The sequence below is a fragment of the Sus scrofa genome, chromosome 7 (genome assembly GCF_054392235.1).
Source record: "Sus scrofa isolate SSC_HxYL_T2T_F1_AM1 chromosome 7, Sscrofa_HxYL_maternal_Yorkshire_Landrace_v2.0, whole genome shotgun sequence".
Taxonomy (NCBI): domain Eukaryota; kingdom Metazoa; phylum Chordata; class Mammalia; order Artiodactyla; family Suidae; genus Sus; species Sus scrofa.
In genome coordinates, this window is record NC_139389.1 from 109,963,836 (window position 1) to 109,982,907 (window position 19,072).

Here is a 19,072-nt window from a genome sequence, read left to right on the forward strand (position 1 = left end):
AAATTGTTACGGGTCCAGGAGTGAATAGGCGTTGAGAAAGTTAAGGTGGCTAAGGGTGGATTGCTTTTCAAGAAGCTGCTTGAAAGAAAGAGGGGGATGAGGGCACTAGTGTAAAATAGGAGGTGGAGTCAAGCTTCTGACCATTCACTCGTCGCATTTTCATGTTAGTTTTGACTGGGCTGAGGGTAGACGGAAATATATCTCACCAAGGAAAATTTTCTCAAGGAAACCTTGTTGTATAAAGTAGTAGCAGCAGTCCTTTGAAAATACTGGCCTTTGTGTGAGATGAAGACACAAAGAAAGTGGCTCTCAGGACTGGAAAAGCCTAGCTTGCGGGCTCCTCTTAATGACGGGAGCACTGGTATATCTTATCCTGGATACTGAATTTTTAAGTTCCAGACAACGGTACTAAAACGCACAAAAGGTGAGGAAGTTTAATATTCTTAGTATTAATATTTCAAAATCTTTTAATAGCCACAGAAAAGACCATGCATAAGTTAAAAGGGTCATTGTAAGGACTCTAGTAGCCTGCCAAGGACCCAAATGATTTTGATTAAGCTGAGTTGATTGTTGTAAGAGATAAACCTGATACACGTGCTCTCTTTTTCACCCCAATCCTCTCCCCCAGTTCCAGCCTCTCAGGTGACTGGGCTTTGCACTGCATTGTAAGGCTGTCACACACCCCGCTCTTAAATGACGGCAGGTAGATCCAAGCCTGGTGCAGGCACAGACGTTAGATTGAGAGCTGCTTTTGAGATGCTTTGGCACTGGTGGGTTTTATTCACCTGAGTGAAAATTAAGTTGCAATGTAAAGGGTGATTTTCTCTCTTTGGGGTGTTTTTTGTTTTTTTCTTTCCCCTTACTTTCCAGAATATTGGTTCTTAGCCTTTCAACTGAGAGTCTTGGAATTTGCCTCTTAATTTAGGAGATAGTCAAGCAAATGTGTTGGCTGCTTCTCATGAGGTGTTTAAATAATAGGTCTTACTGTTACTCTGAGTTCAGTTCGTGTTCATTTGTGGCTGATTTTGCAAATCTGATCAATATGTGCATCAGTCATCATTCTCATCCTGTTCCTATGCTGTTATTACTAACAGTATTACCACTTTATGAAATAGTTGAGTCCGGTGCTTTAGCTTTTAAAAACTGAAGACAGTGTTATTTTTCTTGAATCAGACTCACATACTTTCTCTGCTTAGGTAATGTTAACATGGACTTGTAGATTTTGCAATTAGGCTTTGCTTTTATTAGGGCTGTATCACAAAAAGATTTTTGTCAAATTAAATGGCATGTGCTATGGGCCGATTGAAGATTAGATACAATATTCAGAAGACTGTAACTGGCCATAAAAGATATCAGTGTGTTACCAAAATATGATAGGTGAAGGAGCTTTCTTTTCTTTACACCTTTAAAGCGTGGATAATATGTGATTTTTATGTAGTTATGTGAAGATGAATCTTATCTCAGACTCTCTCAGAGTTTGTGACTATTTTTGCAAATTAAATGGAATCCTAGGTTAGTACTGTGGAAACCAACTCCTTCATGGAAACTCTTCCTGAAAGAGAATTTGAATGAGTGTCTACCGGAATCCATGTTGCATAAATAGGAATTCTGGATATAGGTTTACTCAGATGTTGACAAATAGCGACTAATAAAAAGGATGAAGGAAACCAGAGGATGCTAATGCATATCAGAGAGTGATCGTCCGCCCCCCCCCCCCACGTGAATGAATTGTAAGTGGTGAGGAGGAGGATCTGGGTCCCTGGATTCCGTTCTAGGATTCTTGGTGCCTCACCAGACTTCCGTGTGCTAAAAGAGAGCCTTTGATGCCATCTTTTCAGAGCATGCATTTGTTTTTCTATGTTTTTGAGAGGAATGAGAAATGGGAAAATCCCTGAATTTGTTTCAAAATGAATTTCTGGAAAATAGCTGGTTGTGTTCTGTGGGTATGAGCTGTGTGGCCCATGACCTCTGGTTGAACTGTAAGAAAGCTAGCCTTTTCTCCTGGAAAGGAGGTGTGTGTAAACAGTTTGTTTGTTTTTTTTGAGGGACACAGAGTGGAATGTTTGGGAATGAGTGGGACTTCTGAAAGTCTGGTATGTTTGATGTCTGTATACCAAGGAGGACTGTGGGGAAGGCCTCATTAGTAATAATAATGGGAGTGAAGGTGGCCAGCAGAGGTTCCAAAGTTAACCTCCTTGCCCACCCCCACCCCCCTCCGCCTCATTCTGGGAGATGAGTATGCTCACGATTCTGGCTTTGGTCTTTGTAATAGTTGGGGACTTGGGGGACAGGAATTAGTAAAGAATCCAGAAACCATGGAAATTTGATCTCTGGCTATGTCCCTTCTTCAGTAATATTAGTGGTGCAAGGTGGCTTGTCATCGTTCTGCTCAGCTGCCACTGACCCCCTCCTTTCTTTTCTGTTTTTCTATGTTAGCCCAGTGTATTTGATTTTCTATCCTCAGGGGGGATTGAAACCATAGAGGGGAAAGAATTTGTTTTATGCTTGGAAGTATTCTTGACCTAGGTAGCAAAAGCAAGGTCTTGGTTTGAGAAAATGTGATGGGAAGGTCCTAGAGAGAGGCTTTCAATAGGTTTTCCCGCTTTCAGAGTGTGGTGGGGAAGTGATCAGAGAGAACAATCCAGAACAAGCCCAAAGCAGCATCAGATGTGGATGTACTTGTTGCATTCCTTTTCCTAACATTTTCTACCCTCTGCATGCAGCAGAATCAGATGGCCTGTTAACTTCTGGAATTAGGTCACTTTCTGTGTAGAGCTCAGGAATGTCATAAGAGTGGATGATAGAAACAGTGGAATTTTATAGTATTATTTTCCTATTATCTCTAGAGCTTGATTAATTTCTCTTGGACTTGAAAGTTGTGTACTTCTTCTTCCTCATGCTACTAAGACCGTTTTTGGGCCTCTGATGGGAGTTGATTGGATTGAATCTTCCAGGTCTTTGTTCATTTGTGACATGGAAAATGATCTTATGTATTATGTTATGTTTTATTTCTAGAACTCTATGGCTTCGACGTGCTCATAGATTCTACCCTGAAGCCGTGGTTGTTGGAAGTGAATCTCTCTCCTTCTTTGGCCTGGTAAGTAGTCTGTTCCATCAGCTAGAAAAGGGTGACAGATCTCCAATGAGCAGTACTAAAACACTTTTTTTGGGGTGTCTTTTGGCTCTGGGAGATTTCTTTCCCCTTGGTTATTATATTGAGATGACTGGAATTTCTAAATTTGGGGGATTTGTAATATGTTGTTAGGTCCATACTGCAGCCATGGTCCCCTACTTCCTAGTCAGTTTTGCAATCTCTGTTTACTGTCTTGCTGGGCTTCTAAGGGATGCTTCTTGCATTTTTACCCTCAGTGCAGTCCTCTGCTCTCTTTCCCTCTCTCTCTCAGCTTTGTAGGTGTTCTTCTAAGAGTAAAAAAATACATGATATATCATATTTCCTCTGTTACCAAAGTTTAAACATACTCTAATCCACATATACCATAAAGGCATAGAGCTGGGCCTAGGATAGAGTAGGTATTTCATCCTTTTACCCTATGTCCTGGTGTTATCCATCCAAGATTCAAGTCTAAAAACTTCAAACAATCTTTAAAAAAATTTTTGAACCTATCTATTAATTAGAAGAAGGAAAGAAACTGTTTTTTCAATACCAGAGAAGATTCTGCTTCTATCTGTGGCTATAGCTAGAGTTTCTGTTAGCTGAATGCTTCTCTAAACAGCTAGAGAACCCTAGAGATTTATGCCAGAGACCACCCAACTGCTGCATTTTTAACGATGAGAAATGTTGGCAAAATGCCAAGTGATCAAATAAAGACAGATTGGCTACTTTGTGGGGTGGGAGTTTGGCTTAACCCCAATAATAAGGTGTAGAGCTGGATGTTACAGATGCTTCGGCTGTTGTGCTACACTTGGGTAAGTCAGCACTTTGCAGATTTCTCAGGAATGTACATCATGCAGTGAGAGAGCCCAGGATGATGCTTTGGGTCCAGCAGCCAGAGTAATCTGGTTTCTGGAGGAATACCTCAACCCCAGGGCCAACGTGGTGGTCACTGACACAGGGAGGCCTCCAGCTTTCATTCCATGCTGTTTCTGTTTCCATGGTTCCTGCTGCATCATCTGGTGATATTTTGATGTAACTGTTTTTTTTTTGTTTTGTTTGTTTGTTTGTTTGCCTTCATTTTCAAGCCTACAAGCTTAAGAAGACTGATTTAGGATGGAAAACCAAGGCTTAAAAAAAGTACAGAGATAGCCTAAGTTTCTTCTCTTGTGTGTAAATGTGATTTGACCATTGCAGCAGTAGAAAATCATTTGAATGATGGGGACACCTTAAAAGAGTATATTAAGAGTCTGAACCACTAAAATCCAGTCAAAGTGAAGCGCTATTCATGACTAGTGCAAAATTTGAATTGTACAAGATCTTCTGGAATAGAAGCATCGCATGCCAGGGGATCAGTGCCTTAGAGCTGGGCCTGTTTTACAGAGGTTGAATTTTACGCCAGGCTTTCGTTTCTAGAATTTTTTCTCAGATCCCCCCCACCCCCATGGAATCAGTGTGCTTTAGATGTTGCTCTTCACTGACGTTTGGAAGCTTTGCTATATCCGGGCCCTTTAGGGGCAGCTATTCTGTTAACCTGTAAAATTATCAATTGCTCTTTTCTTTCTCTGTTCTGTTAGTGATGCACCTCTGGACCTAAAGATTAAAGCCAGCATGATTTCAGATATGTTCACTGTTGTAGGTGAGTAGCTGTGTTTTCTGAAAACTCCTGTCAGTGTTAACCATAGCATCCATTTTGTCAGGCTCTCTAGGTGTTGCCAACTGGCAGTTCCTCAGCCATGCTGAATGTTTTGTACTAAAAAATTATATTTTCAGGGGAGTGTTTATATGTTTCTGCTCCCCCTGGCTCTATCCTGTCCTGAGGCTGAACCACAACTAGGGCTGAGGCCCAACTCCTGGGGCACAGGAATTATGAGCTGAGGAAGAAAATTAAGCAAGAGATCTGGAGAAAGTGTATTTTGCTCTGAACTGAGATAGTGAAACCCACTGAAGAGCCTTGGTTACAAAGGAGACTGGCTCTGTTTCTGCTAGGCAATCTCTACTAGTATCCACACAATCCATTCTATAGTAGTTTATAACTGAAGCGGGCCAAGGAAGAAATTCCCTTCTGAGTAGGCAAGCCAAAACTGTGAAATGGAGGTGGGCAGCCAGGTGGGTAGGTTGCGGGTTTCGGGTGGTCGTTGTTAAGTACTCTAAAAAGACATAATAAAATACATTCGAAATAAACTAGCACTTGGTATACCAGCAAATGCTGTAAAACTTGGCTGCTCTATTCTCCTTGGATGAGAATTCACTTCTTTTTAGGAAATAAGTGAAATTAACTCAAACCTACCTAATTTCTTAAGCCATGGGTAATCTACAAAGCCCATTTTGGAAGTTGCTTTTAGCAGTTCTAGAAGTGGATCCTATAACAGGACAAGACCCCCTCACTTGCTTCGGGATTCTCCTGATAAAAACATTGTTTTCCAGTCACCAACCAGGAAGCCACTTTAAACTAATTTTTTTTATTAATCACTGTGTATTTCTGTTTTTGTTTTTTTATGGCTGCATCTGCGGCATATAGAAGTTCCTGGGCCAGGAGTCGAGTTAGAGCTGCAGTGACGCCTATGCCACAGCCATAGCAACAGTGGATTGGAGCTGCATCTGCAACCTACACCACAGCTTGCTGCAACGCCGGATCCTTAACCCACTGAGCGAGGTAAGGGATTGAACTCGCATCCCCACAGAGACATTGTCGGGCCCTTAACCCAATGAGCCACAATGGGAACTCCCAACTTTGTATTTTTAAAATGGTGATTTGCACTTTTATTCTGAAGTTCCTCAGAAGTCGACATCTCTTTTTCCATCGAATTACATTTCAGCCCCCCAACAAGGAAGGTTGATTTATCTCCCCCAACAAGGAAGGTTGAAAATCTGTTGATTTTCTTTTCTTATTCTCTCCAGTTGTGGTTCAGAGTTAAAGCAGAATATGTGTGTGGAGGTCATGCCTAATCCTCTTGCGGATGGACCTCTGTAATGGTGATGACTGTGAAACTGCATTTGTGCCTCTAAAGGGAAGGGGCAGCCAAACCTGCTAATTTCTTAGAAAATGGCAGGTTTTAATGTTTTCCATTCCCCATTCAGGGTTTGTGTGTCAAGATCCTGCCCAGCGGGCATCAACCCGGCCAATTTATCCCACCTTTGAGTCTGCCAAGCGAAACCCGTTCCAGAAACCTCAGGTAAGCAAATTCAGCAACAGGAAGCCCAGCTGTTGTCCATGAGTGAGCTGCAGCACTAGGATTATAAGGTCACTTGCAGCAGGAGGATGGGGGACCGTTCTAGACCGGAGGCAGTTATGTTCAGCCATGGCCAGTAGCTTATGCTTTTAATGCTTTCAAACAAACTTACCCTCTGCCTTTTGTTTTTCTTTTCTTTTGGCTGCTTTTATCATTAATTTCATCAATTTCAATCTTTCCTTTTTTCTTTCTCTTTTTTTTAAAAAAAGTTACTCCCCTGTTTTCTCAAATTGATACGCTCATAAACAAGGCCCAGAGAGGGAGCCTACACATTTCTCATCATTACTCTGCTACAGACCTTTTGATCTTCAGACTAGCTTCATAGAGAAGATGTTCAGCTGAAATATCTTCTCTATGTGTGAGTCTCTTCCCAAGGACCCTCGATGATCATGAGGTGTAGATTGAAGGTAAATGAGATAAATGCCTGCAGAAAGCTGTGCATGCGTGTCTGAAGCATCATTTGACCTAATGTTGCTCTGGTCTTTGTTTGTGTATGCTGCGTTTTTTTGCTTTTGTTTTTTTGTTTTTTTTTTCCAGTTAAACCATCAAGCTCATCATTCTGTCTTCTCATTCCCCCATCTGATCAGTCCCCACTTGTCTAGACCTGGCTAGTTTCTACTGCTGTTTCTTTGCCTTTAACATCTCTTCTTATCCAAAAGGTCCACTTTCTTCCTCTCTTCCCATCTGGATTGATTACCTCACCTACTTAGAAGTTTGAAGATATTATTTCTTATTAAATCTGTTCCATTCTGTCATGACCTTTTCATTTCAGCATTATTTTCTGGTTCTCTACTGCATCGTTTTACATTCACTGATATGCTGCTTTTAAATTGTCCAGTACTCCTCTGCTAGATTGTAAGCTCTTTGAAGGCAGAATCAACTGCTGCTTCTCCCCTTCCGTCCGCTTTCCCTTTCTCCTCCATGTTAGCCCTCCACTTCTCCCTTTTTTCCTCCCACTCTTCTTCCTTTTGTTTGCTGGTTTCATTTATACTGCTATTTCTGTTTGCTAAGTTTATGTATCATTTATTCTGAACTTTTCATTAGAACAGGGTTGGCAAACTCCAATGCCACTAGGGACTGCAGAGCGACAGAGGAAAAGAGGACAAAGGGCCATATGATACAGCTAAGAGTGCCGGGACTGCAGTAAACTGGACAGTGCATGTCTCGTACAAAAGGGGCAGTTATTTTACTGATATGCTCTATCTGATCGTTGCCATGCCTGTGATCCAAGTATTGTAAGATCTTCTGACTGTCTAAAGCAATCAGAAGTCTTATTTTTTTTAAGTTTATTTTCATTTTTTGGCTTTTTTTAGGGTCGCAGGTGCGGCATATGGAAGTTCCCAGGCCAGGGGTCAAATCAGAGCTGTAGCTGCCGGCCTATGTCACAGCCACAGCAATGCCAGATCCGAGCCATGTCAGCGAATTACACCACAGCTCATGGCAACACCAGATCCTTAACCCACTGAGCGAGGCCAGGGATTGAACCTGCATCCTCATGGATACTAGTTGGGTTCCTTTCCCTTGAGCCACAACGGAAATTCCCCAGAAGTCTTATTTTCAAATACTAGCATCAAGTTCAAATTAAAAAATAATACTTTGCAAACCAAACATAGCATGTCTTTGAGCTGGATTCAGTCTGTGGACTGCCTTGCTCTAGAATCGTTTTATTTTCTAGAATCTGTGACCTCTTGCTCTAGAATTATTACCTATTAGTGCTGTAGTGTGGAACAGGGGGAACTATATTTTAAGGGGTATTATCTTGGATTACAAGTAAATCCAGGCAGTAGGGTTGCCCTTGATCAGTACATCATAGATCAAAGTGTTTTCTTTAATTTTTAATAAGAAAAGTAGAGGGTTAACCAAGGTATACTAGGAGAACTGAATTTAGGCAATCATTTTCTTCGGCAAATTGTTTTCTGCAGTATCGGTGACAAGAGCCACAGGGTTGTGTTAAAGGATTATGAAAGTTTCTGTGCAGCTTTAACAGAGTTTCTGCATGTTCCACTCTAGGGGTAGCTGTATGTCCGTCTTGGATGAATTAGTCCTTTCTCTTAGCTTGCCTGTCAGCTTTTATTGGCAACTCTTTGCAAATAGTGGAGAATCTATTCACTGTTTGCTCTGCTAACTGGTAGGTAATGGCATGACTTCATCCACGAGCATCCTGTAGGACACTTATTTAAAGGCTGAAGAAACTATAGATTAGTATACCATGTGAGCCAGTTCCTGAGGTGGAGCAGTTAACTTCAGAATCTTTAGTATGTGGCAGAAAGATTGCATTCTCAGTGGTGAGAAGGTGAAACTGGAATGGATATACCACAGGAGAAAGCAGTGTGAAAAATAATAAAGTATTGGACTTGGCTTTTGCTCTCTGCTTGCAGATTATTTTTTCTTTTTTATATCATAGGAGTTGGAAAATATAGGCCTGTTAGGAGAAGATAAGGCTTTATTCCCTTTTTCTGTCTTTTATAGCGTCCAGTATCTGCACAGTTTCAGTCATCAAGCACCAAGCAGGTAAGTTCTGGATCATATGGAGACTTCATTAACATTTTAATTTCCATTCCCCAAATGGAAAGCCTTTTAGCTTCACTGTTTCACAATACGTATTATGTGCACTTGCCTTTTGAACAGTTTAATAATGTAAAGAAGACTAAGTGAAAGTGAATGCACAGAGGTCTTTTCACATTTAGAATATGAGCGTAGAGGTGGCAGGAATTTATGAATCTTCCTTTTCTGATAGTGGTTATATTGTAATGGAGGCAGATGAGTTTAAATGATGAACAGACTTTAGAGGTAAATCTCTGGCTTTGACCAAAATATTCCAGAAAGGAAATATCATAGTTCACAGTGACCTTGCATTTGTTCAGATGTCTTATGAAACATACTGTCGTCAGTAGCTTAATATTGGAAATGTTTTCACATTGGGTATTGGGCTGTATTTAAGGTTTCTAACAGATGACATTTCTTATTTATAGTGATTTGCAGCTTTATGAACCTTAGAAACTCTGCCATAGTTAGTGTCTCAGATGCTACCTTTAAAATAAAGACAAAATATTTTATCTCAGTCTCTGAATGATCAGCATTTGTCCTCTTTCTGTTCTTATCAGCAGTATGTGAGACAAACTGTTGCTTTCGTCTATGCAGGTCTTGTTTTTGAGCATCTTTTTGAAGTGGTCAGATAGCAGTGAGGGTGCCGCTCCTTCTGTTTGACCCTTTGATATGAGGGATGTAGATGTTCTCATCCATAAGCGTGTCACTTGCAGCTATTAGTTCTTTAGCAAAAAGCTCCAGTCTGTTTATTTTGGCATTTGTACTCTGATACAGTTTCTGATAAACTTGGAGGCTTGAATTAGAGCTTTCTTAGCTGCTGTTTTTGAAAAAGTGATTTATATGGTTTATGTGAATCCAAGAAATGAAAAAAAGACTCACTGGCTGTCTTGCCTAGTATTTGCTAACTGATTAATACGGTTTTGTATATTGTATGGTTTTGGTGCTTAGTTGGTAGAACTCAAAACTCTACAGTAGTGTTTTGTATTTAGCAAGTACCTAAGTGCACTAGCCGCTCTCCATGGTAAATAAGCAAACAAACAAAAACCACGGCTGCTGACTTCAAAGAACTTACACGCTAGATATCTCTTGAACTAATCTACTTAAGGAGAACATTAAAAGTTCTGTTTCATAGCCTTTTGAATTTGACTCCAGAGAAGTTTCTTTGATAGGGAAATCGAATCTTAATTTCCTTTAACCTGTTTTCATTCTCTTCCATCTAGCTCCATTGCTTGAGTTGTCACCGGCTGCAAACAGCCTGTGGACAAGCGAGGCCGCTCTCTAGTCGTTACGTTTTAAACACTGCTAAGGAGACACAGACTTCCTGGCTTTGTTCAGCCAACCCCTGCATGTGAACTCTTACTGTCCTTTACCATGTTCTGCCTTGTCCCTGTCTTTCTGTTCATGAAGCGCTCTCAAGTCCACAGTAGTCTTGTCAGAGCCGAGTGAAGACAGATTCTCTGCTCTGCCCATTTAGGCTATGTAAAGTTTTCTTTTTCTGGTGCTGTCAGATTGTGAAGTCAGTTTTTTGCTTGTTGTCTGATGATTCCTTTTGTTCCTTTTGGATTCATCATCTTTTCCTCCATTTCTCCCTTCCCTGGAATGCCTGTGGATTTTTCACAATGAGCGAACAATGAGTGAAAAATGTATGTTCCGAGATAGGCAGTATGGTTCTATGGAAAGAATAACTTCAGAGGGACCTGGGTTCAAATTTGAGCTCTGCTGGTAACTAACTCTTAGACTTTGGGCAAGTTCCCTTAGGTCTCTGAGACTCACTTCCCATATCTGTCAAATGAGGGTAGTAACACATGCATGAAGTTATGCCGAGAAAGGATTGATAAAACAGGTAAAATATTTGGGATAGTTTTGGGCATATGATTTACCCTCAGAAGATTCATTCCCCTTCATACTTTCGAGTCCTGTTTTTCCATTGCCAGTATCTGGTGTTATTTTGATATCCATTTGTCTGTAGTCATGTCTTTTCATATTTATGGTTGTCAACAAATGCAGATCAACCCAGTTAATTAATTTCATCCTCCCAGACATCCATACAGGTTCTAAATAATGTCTAATCACTACCCAGTCACTTCCTCACCTGATTCACTGCTGCTTATCCTGCAGTTGTGTCTTTTAACTGTGTTCAGCTTTTGTTGGTGTGTTTTCTTTCTTTCTTTCTTTTTTCTTTTATTTTCCCACTGTACAGCAAGGGGATCAAGTTATCCTTACATGTATACATTTTTTCCCCCACCCTTTGTTCTGTTGCAACATGAGTATCTAGACATAATTCTCAATGCTGCTCAGCAGGATCTCCTTGTAAATCTATTCTAAGTTGTTGTTTTCTAATGTATTATGTCACAACACTGAGCCCTGATTGGAAATACAATGTAAAATACAAATTTTATAAAAATTTGTACAAACGCTTCTCTGAAATTCAGACATTAAACGTATTTGCTATCTTTCCCCTTTTTGTTATTTTGTCCTAAAAAAATCAAAAATTTTGGAGTTCCTGTCGTGGCTCAGTGGTTAGTGAACCCGACTAGCATTCATGAGGATGCAGGATCGATCCTTAGCCTCGTGGGTTAAGTATCTAGCCTTGCCGTGAGCTGTGGTGTAGGTCGCAGATGTGGCTCGTATCCCACATTGCTGTGGCTCTAGCGTAGGCCGGCAGCTACAGCTCTGATTCAGCCCCTAGCCTGGGAACTTCCATATGCTGCAAGTGTAGCCCTAAAAAGAAAAAAGACCAAAAAAAGAAAAAAAAAAAAACACAAAATTTTAAAGCATGTTTTAAAATAAAGCAGTGTCCATACTACTATTCTTTTTGAGCCCATTAAACTATAAATCTATAAGGATCTTTTTCTTTTAATATTTGTTCCATTAATTTGCTAGGAATTCAAGTTAGACTTACCAGGCAGTAATCACCAGCAGCATACTTCTTATATTTTTGAAGATTGGTGCCTCATTTTTTTTTTTTTTCCTAATCCTCTGGTATCTCCTCAGTTCTTCATGATTTATCAAACATAATTGTAAGTGGTTTGGGTTAAGTTTTTTAGTTTTTAAAGCCAGTTCTCTTAATAACAAGATGCATATCTCTCTGACCTGCTGACTTGCATTTATTCCAAATATTCACATGCTGCCTCTCCCTTTTTTTTTTTCTAAAAACCAAAACGCAAAAGTACTTAACTTTCTTTTTTTTTCCCTCTCCTTATTTCAAAGTAGTATACTTCTGTTTATCATTATATTTAAGCCTTCTTTATTAGCCATTTTTGGTCTCTTTCCACCCAGATTTATTCATATGTGGTCTTTTTTGTTCATTTTCTTTTGTTTGATAGCACTAATTCATTTTGCTTTTTAAACTTGACCTTTTTATTTTCTGGGTGGCAAGATGCATCATATAAATTGAGCTATTTCTAGCTCATGTATTTTTAACATAGAACTCACAACTTTGTAAAACTGCATTGGGAGAATTTTTATTCTTTGCAGGTGTTCTCTGTCCAGCAGATTTTTTTGCCCCTCAGCTTAGGTATCTTTGAGGATACCTGACCTTTTTTCATATTCTACCTCTCCAGGTCTCAATACTGATACTTGCCAGCTTTCTTTAGCCTGAGAATCTTTTTTTTTTTTCTGATTCAGCATGTTTCTTATTGCTATGAGTGGGGAGAAGTGGTTCCTTGTCTCGATAATTTCACAGACTCACTCAGTTCTTCCTTAGCAATGAAAGTTGGATGTGTAAAGATTTCTCCTCCGGGTATATTTCTGAGCCATAAATTGTACTAATGATAATTTAATATTGTTGATGCATGTTGCAGGGTACAATTCTTCCTGAGACAGTTTAAAGTCTGAGGACCCAGTAGTTTAAATGTTGTGTCATCTAGCCAGAGACAGTGGTTCTCTTATGTTCAGAGGTGCTTTATTTCCTTACCATATTTGTTAATCTATTGCAATATGTGGATTTATTCTATCTACTACCCAATAAATGTCCAAAGTCAAAAGCAAAGAAGGCTTACATTTGGACTGTTTTGCTCTTGTTTTTGACAGTCCTGATGGCCTTTCAGATCAGTCTGATTCCTTTTTTCTTTTGCTTTGCTTTTTTTTTTTTTTTTTTTTTTTTTTTTTTTTTTTTGTCTTTTTGCTATTTCTTGGGCCGCTTCTGCGGCATATGGAGGTTCCCAGGCTAGGGGTCGAATCGGAGCTGTAGCCACCGGCCTACGCCAGAGCCACAGCAACGCGGGATCCGAGCTGCGTCTGCAACCTACACCACAGCTCACGGCAACGCCGGATCGTTAACCCACTGAGCAAGGGCAGGGACCGCACCCACAACCTCATGGTTCCTAGTTAACCACTGTGCCACGACGGGAACTCCCTGCTTTGCTTTTAATTTCCAGATATATCACCTTTGCATTCATAAGCATTTCTGTTTCTTTCTTTTTTCCCCTCACTATCCTTTCTTCTCTCCTTTTCTCTCTGCTTTTTCCCTTACCTGTGCCTATAATTCATTTGTAATAACTCATTTCATTAACCAGTATTGGTAGGATTCAACCAGTGGGTTTAGGATAGTAATACTTTGTTGTTCCTCAATAAAAATGTTTCTCTATAAACCCGTGCAGCAGACACTATATTGATTTTAAAAATTCTCTCTAACCTCAAATTTATTGAAAAGCTGAGATTGGCAAAATACTTTTGACTTTCTAGTCTGACATTTTCCATTGGCTTCCTCAAAGACACAGGAAGACTGGGTGGATTTTAGAGAGGCTTTGAGATTCCTAGACTTCAAGAGCTACAACTTTTTGTATTTTTCTCCCTCTCAGCCCTCTTAATAGTTGACATTGAAATAAATAGGTCAAAGGATTAAAGGAGTTTCTAGCCACATTTTTTTTTTCTCTTAAAGTAGCATTGACCTTTTCTTTGCAGCTTGGTGGTATTTGTAGCAATAAAAGAGTAAAGCCATTGGTTTATGGGAGCTAACAGCTGGAGCATTCATCTAACAAGCACCTTTACTCCTCCTTTTTGTAGCCTCCCAAATGTCCCGGCCTGGAGCACCTGCTTGAATTCCTACACACCCCACCCAGATAGCCCTCTTCAGCACACAGTGACTAGAGTTAGGATTGTAGACTGTGAATAACAAAAGAGTGGCTGTGACTGTGTATGGGCCATTGAAAGAGACTGGGAGAGTTCTGGAGTGCTAATTCATTTGGGGGAGCAGGTTTAGATGAGTAGAGGGAGATTGCAATATCATTATAACCTCAATCTCTGGAAGCCAGGAATGTCATTACATCATGAAACATTTCCACAAAGATGAAATTAAGTCCTAGAAAAGCAAAAAAGAGATTAAAAAGATAAAAAAGAAAAATAAAAAAATAAACAACAAACAAAACCCCAATAGTAAAAAAAGACAAGAGACTCAACAACAAAAACGAAACAGACAAGAAAAAGCAAAAAAATTTAAAAACAAAACTCAAATTGGAGATCCTCTTTAGATGTTATTCATTAGTGACTTGATCTATGTTCTTATAAATATGGCCTTAAAGCTATTCTGATAGGTAATAACTTTTTCTTAAAATATTTTTATTATTAACCTTTTAATAGTTTATCAGCATTTTAAAATAACATCTTTCTATTCTAAAATGCTTAGTCTTTTTTTGATAATTGAAGTATGCATTGTTTTTTTTTTTTAATTTTTTCCCATTTTTTTTATTACTCAAATGAATTTATCACATCTGTAGTTGTATAATGATCGGAACAATCTGATTTCACAGGATTTCCATCCCACAGCCCAGGCACATCCCCCCACCCCCCAAACTGTCTCCTCCGGAGACCATAAGTTTTTCAATGTCTGTGAGTCAGCATCTGTTCTGCAAAGAAGTTCAGTCTGTCCTTTTTTCAGATTCCACATGTCAGTGAAAGCATTGGAAGTTGGTGTCTCATTGTACAGCTGACTTCACTTAGCATGATAGTTTCTAGTCCATCCACGTTGCAAAAAATGCTGGTATTTCGTTCTTTTTAATGGCTGAGTAATATTCCATTGTGTATATGGACCACACCTTCTGGATCCACTCCTCTGTCGATGGACATTTAGGTTGTTTCCATGTCTTGGCTATTGTAAATAGTGCTGCAATGAACATCGGAGTACATGTGTCTTTGGTTTTCTCTGGGTAGATGGCCAGGAGTGGGATTGCTGGATCAAATGGTAGTTCTATGTTTAGGTTTCTGAGGAATCTCCATACTGTTTTCCACAGTGGTTGCACCAGTTGACAATCCTACCAACAGTGTACTAGGGTTCCTTTTTCTCCACGCCCTCTCCAGCACTTATTGTTTGTAGACTTTTGGCTGATGGCCATTCTGGCTGGTGTAAGGTGGTACCTCAGAGTGGTTTTGATTTGCATTTCTCTAATAATGAGTGATGTTGAACATCTTTTCCTGTGTTTCTTGGCCATCTGTATGTCTTCTTTGGAGAACTGTCTGTTTAGATCTTCTGCCCATTTTTTGATGGGGTTGTTTGTTTTTTTGGTATGGAGCTGCAGAAGGTGTTTATAGATTTTGGAGATTAACCCCTTGTCAGTTGATTCATTTGCAAAGATTTTCTCCCATTCTGTGTGTTGTTTAGGGTTTCCTTTGCTGTTGCGAAACTTTGAAGTTTGAGTAGGTCCCATTTGTTTATTTTTCTTTTTATTGTCAATACTCTGATAGGTGGATCTGAGAAGATGTTGCTGTCGTATATGTCAGAGAGTGTTTGGCCTGTGTTTTCCTCTAGGGGGTTGATAGTGTCTGGTCTTATATCTAGGTCTTTAATCCATTTGGAGTTTATTTTTGCGTATGGTGTGAGGGAGTGTTCTGATTTCATTCTTTTCCATGAGGCTGTCCAGTTTTCCCAGCACCACTTATTGAACAAGCTGTCCTTTCTCCATTGTATAGTCTTGCCTCCTTTGTCATAGATGAGTTGGCTGTAGGTGCATAAATGTAATTCTGGGCTTTCTGTCCTGTTCCACTGATCTATATATCTGTCTTTGTGCCAGTACCATGCAGTTTTGACGACTGTTGCTTTGTAGTATAGTCTGAAGTCCGGGAGCCTGATTCCTCCAGCTCCATTTTTCTTTTTCAGGATGTCTTTGGCTATCCTGGGTCTTTTGTGCTTCCAAACAAACTTTAAAATATTTTGTTCAAGTTCTGTGAAAAATGTCCTTGGTAATTTGATAGGGATTGCATTGAATCTGTAGATTGCCTTAGGTAGTATAGTCATTTTGATAATATTAACTCTTCCAATCCATGAGTATGGTATATCTTTCCATCTATTTGTGTCATCTTTGATTTCTTTCATCAGTATCTTATAGTTTTCAGAGTACAGGTCTTTTGTTTCTTTAGGTAGGTTTACTCCTAGGTATTTTATTCTTTTGGATGTGATGGTAAACGGGATTGCTTCCCTAATTTCCTCTTCTGCTTTTTCATTGTTAGTATATAGAAACACTCTCGATTTCTGTGTATTGATTTTGTATCCTGCGACTTTGCCAAATTCATGGATGAGCTCTAACAGTCTTCTGGTGGAGTCTTTAGGATTCCCTAGGTATAGTATCATGTCATCTGCAAAGAGCGATAGTTTTACCTCTTCCTTTCCAATTTGGATTCCTTTTATTTCTTTTACTTCTCTGACTGCTGTGGCTAGGACTTCCAGAACTATGTTGGAGAGTAGTGGCGAGAGCGGACATCCTTGTCTTGTTCCTGATCTCAGGGGGAATTCTTTCAGCTTTTCACCATTGAGAATGATGTTTGCTGTGGGTTTGTCGTATATGGCCTTTATCATGTTGGGGTAGGTTCCCGTTATGCCCACTTTCTGAAGGGTATTTATCAGAAATGGGTGTTGCATTTTGTCAAAGGCTTTTCCTGCGTCTATTGAGAGGATCATATGGTTTTTATTCTTCAGGCTGTTAATGTGGTGTATCACACTGATGGATTTACAGATATTGAAGAACCGTTGCATCCCTGGGATAAATCCCACTTGAGCATGATGGACAATCCTTTTAATGGATTGTTGGATGCGGTTTGCTAGTCTTTTGTTGAGGATTTTTGCATCGATGTTCATCAGTGAAATTGGCCTATAGTTTTCTTTTTTTGTGGAGTCTTTGTCTGGTTTTGGTACCAGGGTGATGGTGGCCTCATCAAATGAGTTTGGGAGTATCCCTTCCTCTGCAATTTTTTGAAATAGTGTCAGAAGGAGAGGTGTTAGCTCTTCTCTAAATGTTTGATAGAATTCGCCTGTGAAGCCATCTGGTCCTGGACTTTTGTTTCTTGGAAGTTTTTTAATCACCGTTTCAATTTCAGTTCTTGTGATGGGTCCAGTCATCTTTCTAGTTCATCTTGGTTTAGTCTTGGAAGATCGTACTTTTCTACGAATTTGTCCATTTCTTCTCGCTTTTCCATCTTCTTGGCATATAGTTGCATATAGTAGTCTCTTAGGATCCTTTGTATTTCTGTGATGTCCGTTGTTACTTCTCCTTTTTCATTTCTCATTTTATTGATTTGAGTCCTCTCTCTTTCTTGCTTGATAAGTCTGGCTAGGGGTTTTGTTGATCTTTTCAAAGAACCAGCTTTTCGTCTCATTGATCTTTTCTGTGGTTTTCTTTGTTTCTGTTTCATTGCTTTCTGCTCTGATCTTGATGATTTCTTTCCTTCTGCTAACTTTAGGTCTTGTCTGTTCTTCTCTCTCGAGCTGCTGTAGATGTATAGTTAGCTTGTTTATTTGGGCTTTTTCTTGTTTCCTGAGGTGGGCTTGCATTGCTATAAACTTTCCTCTTAGAACGGCTTTTGCTGCATCCCATAGGTTTTGGAGTGTCGTATCTTCGTTGTCATTTGCTGCTAGGTATTTTTTAATTTCCTCTTTGACCTCTTCAGTGATCCATTGGTTGTTTAGTAGCATGTTGTTGAGTCTCCACGTGTTTATGTTCTTTGCAGTTTTTTTCTTGTTGTTGATTTCCAGTCGTACAGCGTTGTGGTCAGAGAAGATGCTTGATATGATTTCAGTTTTCTTAAAGTTACTGAGGTTGGATTTGTAGCCCAGGGTATGATCCATCTTAGAGAATGTTCCATGTGCGCTTGAGAAGAATGTGTATTCTGTTGCTTTTGGATGAACTGTCCTATAAATATCTCTTAAGTCCATCTGGTTTAATGCTTCATTCAGGGCCTGTGTTTCCTTATTGATTTTCTGTCTAGTTGATCTGTCCATTGCTGTGAGTGGGGTGTTAAAGTCCCCCACTGTGATTGTGTTATTGTCAATTTCTCCTTTTAAGGTTGTTAGCAGTTGCCTTATATACGGTGGTGAACCTGCGTTGGGTGCGTAGATATTTAAAATTGTTATATCATCTTCTTGGATTGATCCTTTGATCATTATGTACTGTCCTTCTTTGTCCCTTAAAATATTGTTCATTTTAAAGTCTATTTTGTCTGATATGCGTATTGCTACTCCAGCTCTCTTTTGATGCCCGTTTGCATGAAATATTTTCTTCCATCCTCTCACTTTCAATTTGTATGTGCCCCTCGAAGTGAAGTGGGTCTCTTGAAGACAGCACATATATGGGTCTTGTTTTTGTATCCATTCAGCCAGTCTATGTCTTTTGGCTGGGGCGTTTAGTCCATTCACATTTAAGGTAAATATTGACATGTATGTTCTTATTGCCATTTTATTAATTACTTTGGATTCGTTTTTGCTGCTCTTTTTCCTTTCCTTCTTCTCTTGTTCTTTTCTGCGTATAGAAGTTCCTTTAGTATTTGTTGTAAGGCTGGTTTAGTGTTGCTGAATTCTCTCAGCTTTTGCTTATCTGAGAAGGTTTTGATGTCTCCTTCAAATCTGAACGAGAGCCTTGCTGGGTAGAGTAATCTTGGTTGGAGGTTTTTTCCTTTCATCACGTTAAGTATATCATCTCACTCCCTTCTGGCCTGCAGAGTTTCTGTTGAAAAATATGCCGATAGCCTTATTGGGGTTCCCTTGTATGTTATTTGTTTCTTTTCCCTAGCTGCTTTCAAGATTTTCTCTTTGTCTTTAATTTTGGTCAGTTTGATTAGTATGTGTCTCAGGGTGTTCCTCCTTGGGTTTATTTTACATGGTATTCGTTGTGCTTCCTGGATTTGAGTGAGTGATTCCTTCACCATGTTAGGGAAATTTTCGGCTATTATATCTTGGGATATTTTTTCTGTCTCC

At 39.6% G+C, this 19,072-nt stretch overlaps 1 protein-coding gene across 50 annotated transcripts in view; it reads left to right on the forward strand.

Moving 5' to 3' along the window:
• TTLL5 (tubulin tyrosine ligase like 5) overlaps positions 1-19,072 on the forward strand; it is a 309,203-nt gene that overhangs the window by 61,377 nt on the left and 228,754 nt on the right. For 32 of the 50 annotated variants that reach the window (XR_014811162.1, XR_014811164.1, XR_014811165.1 and 29 more), the window contains 4 exons: positions 3,016-3,097; positions 4,690-4,751; positions 6,194-6,288; positions 8,815-8,856. Coding sequence is in view for 41 of the 50 variants with exons in the window: in XM_084969817.1 (XP_084825943.1) it covers positions 3,016-3,097; positions 4,690-4,751; positions 6,194-6,288; positions 8,815-8,856 (281 nt within the window). In the remaining 9 variants the exon portion in view is untranslated. The remainder of the gene's footprint in view (positions 1-3,015; positions 3,098-4,689; positions 4,752-6,193; positions 6,289-8,814; positions 8,857-19,072) is intronic. The other 18 variants (XM_084969829.1, XM_084969831.1, XM_084969852.1 and 15 more) reach the window with 1 other exon arrangement.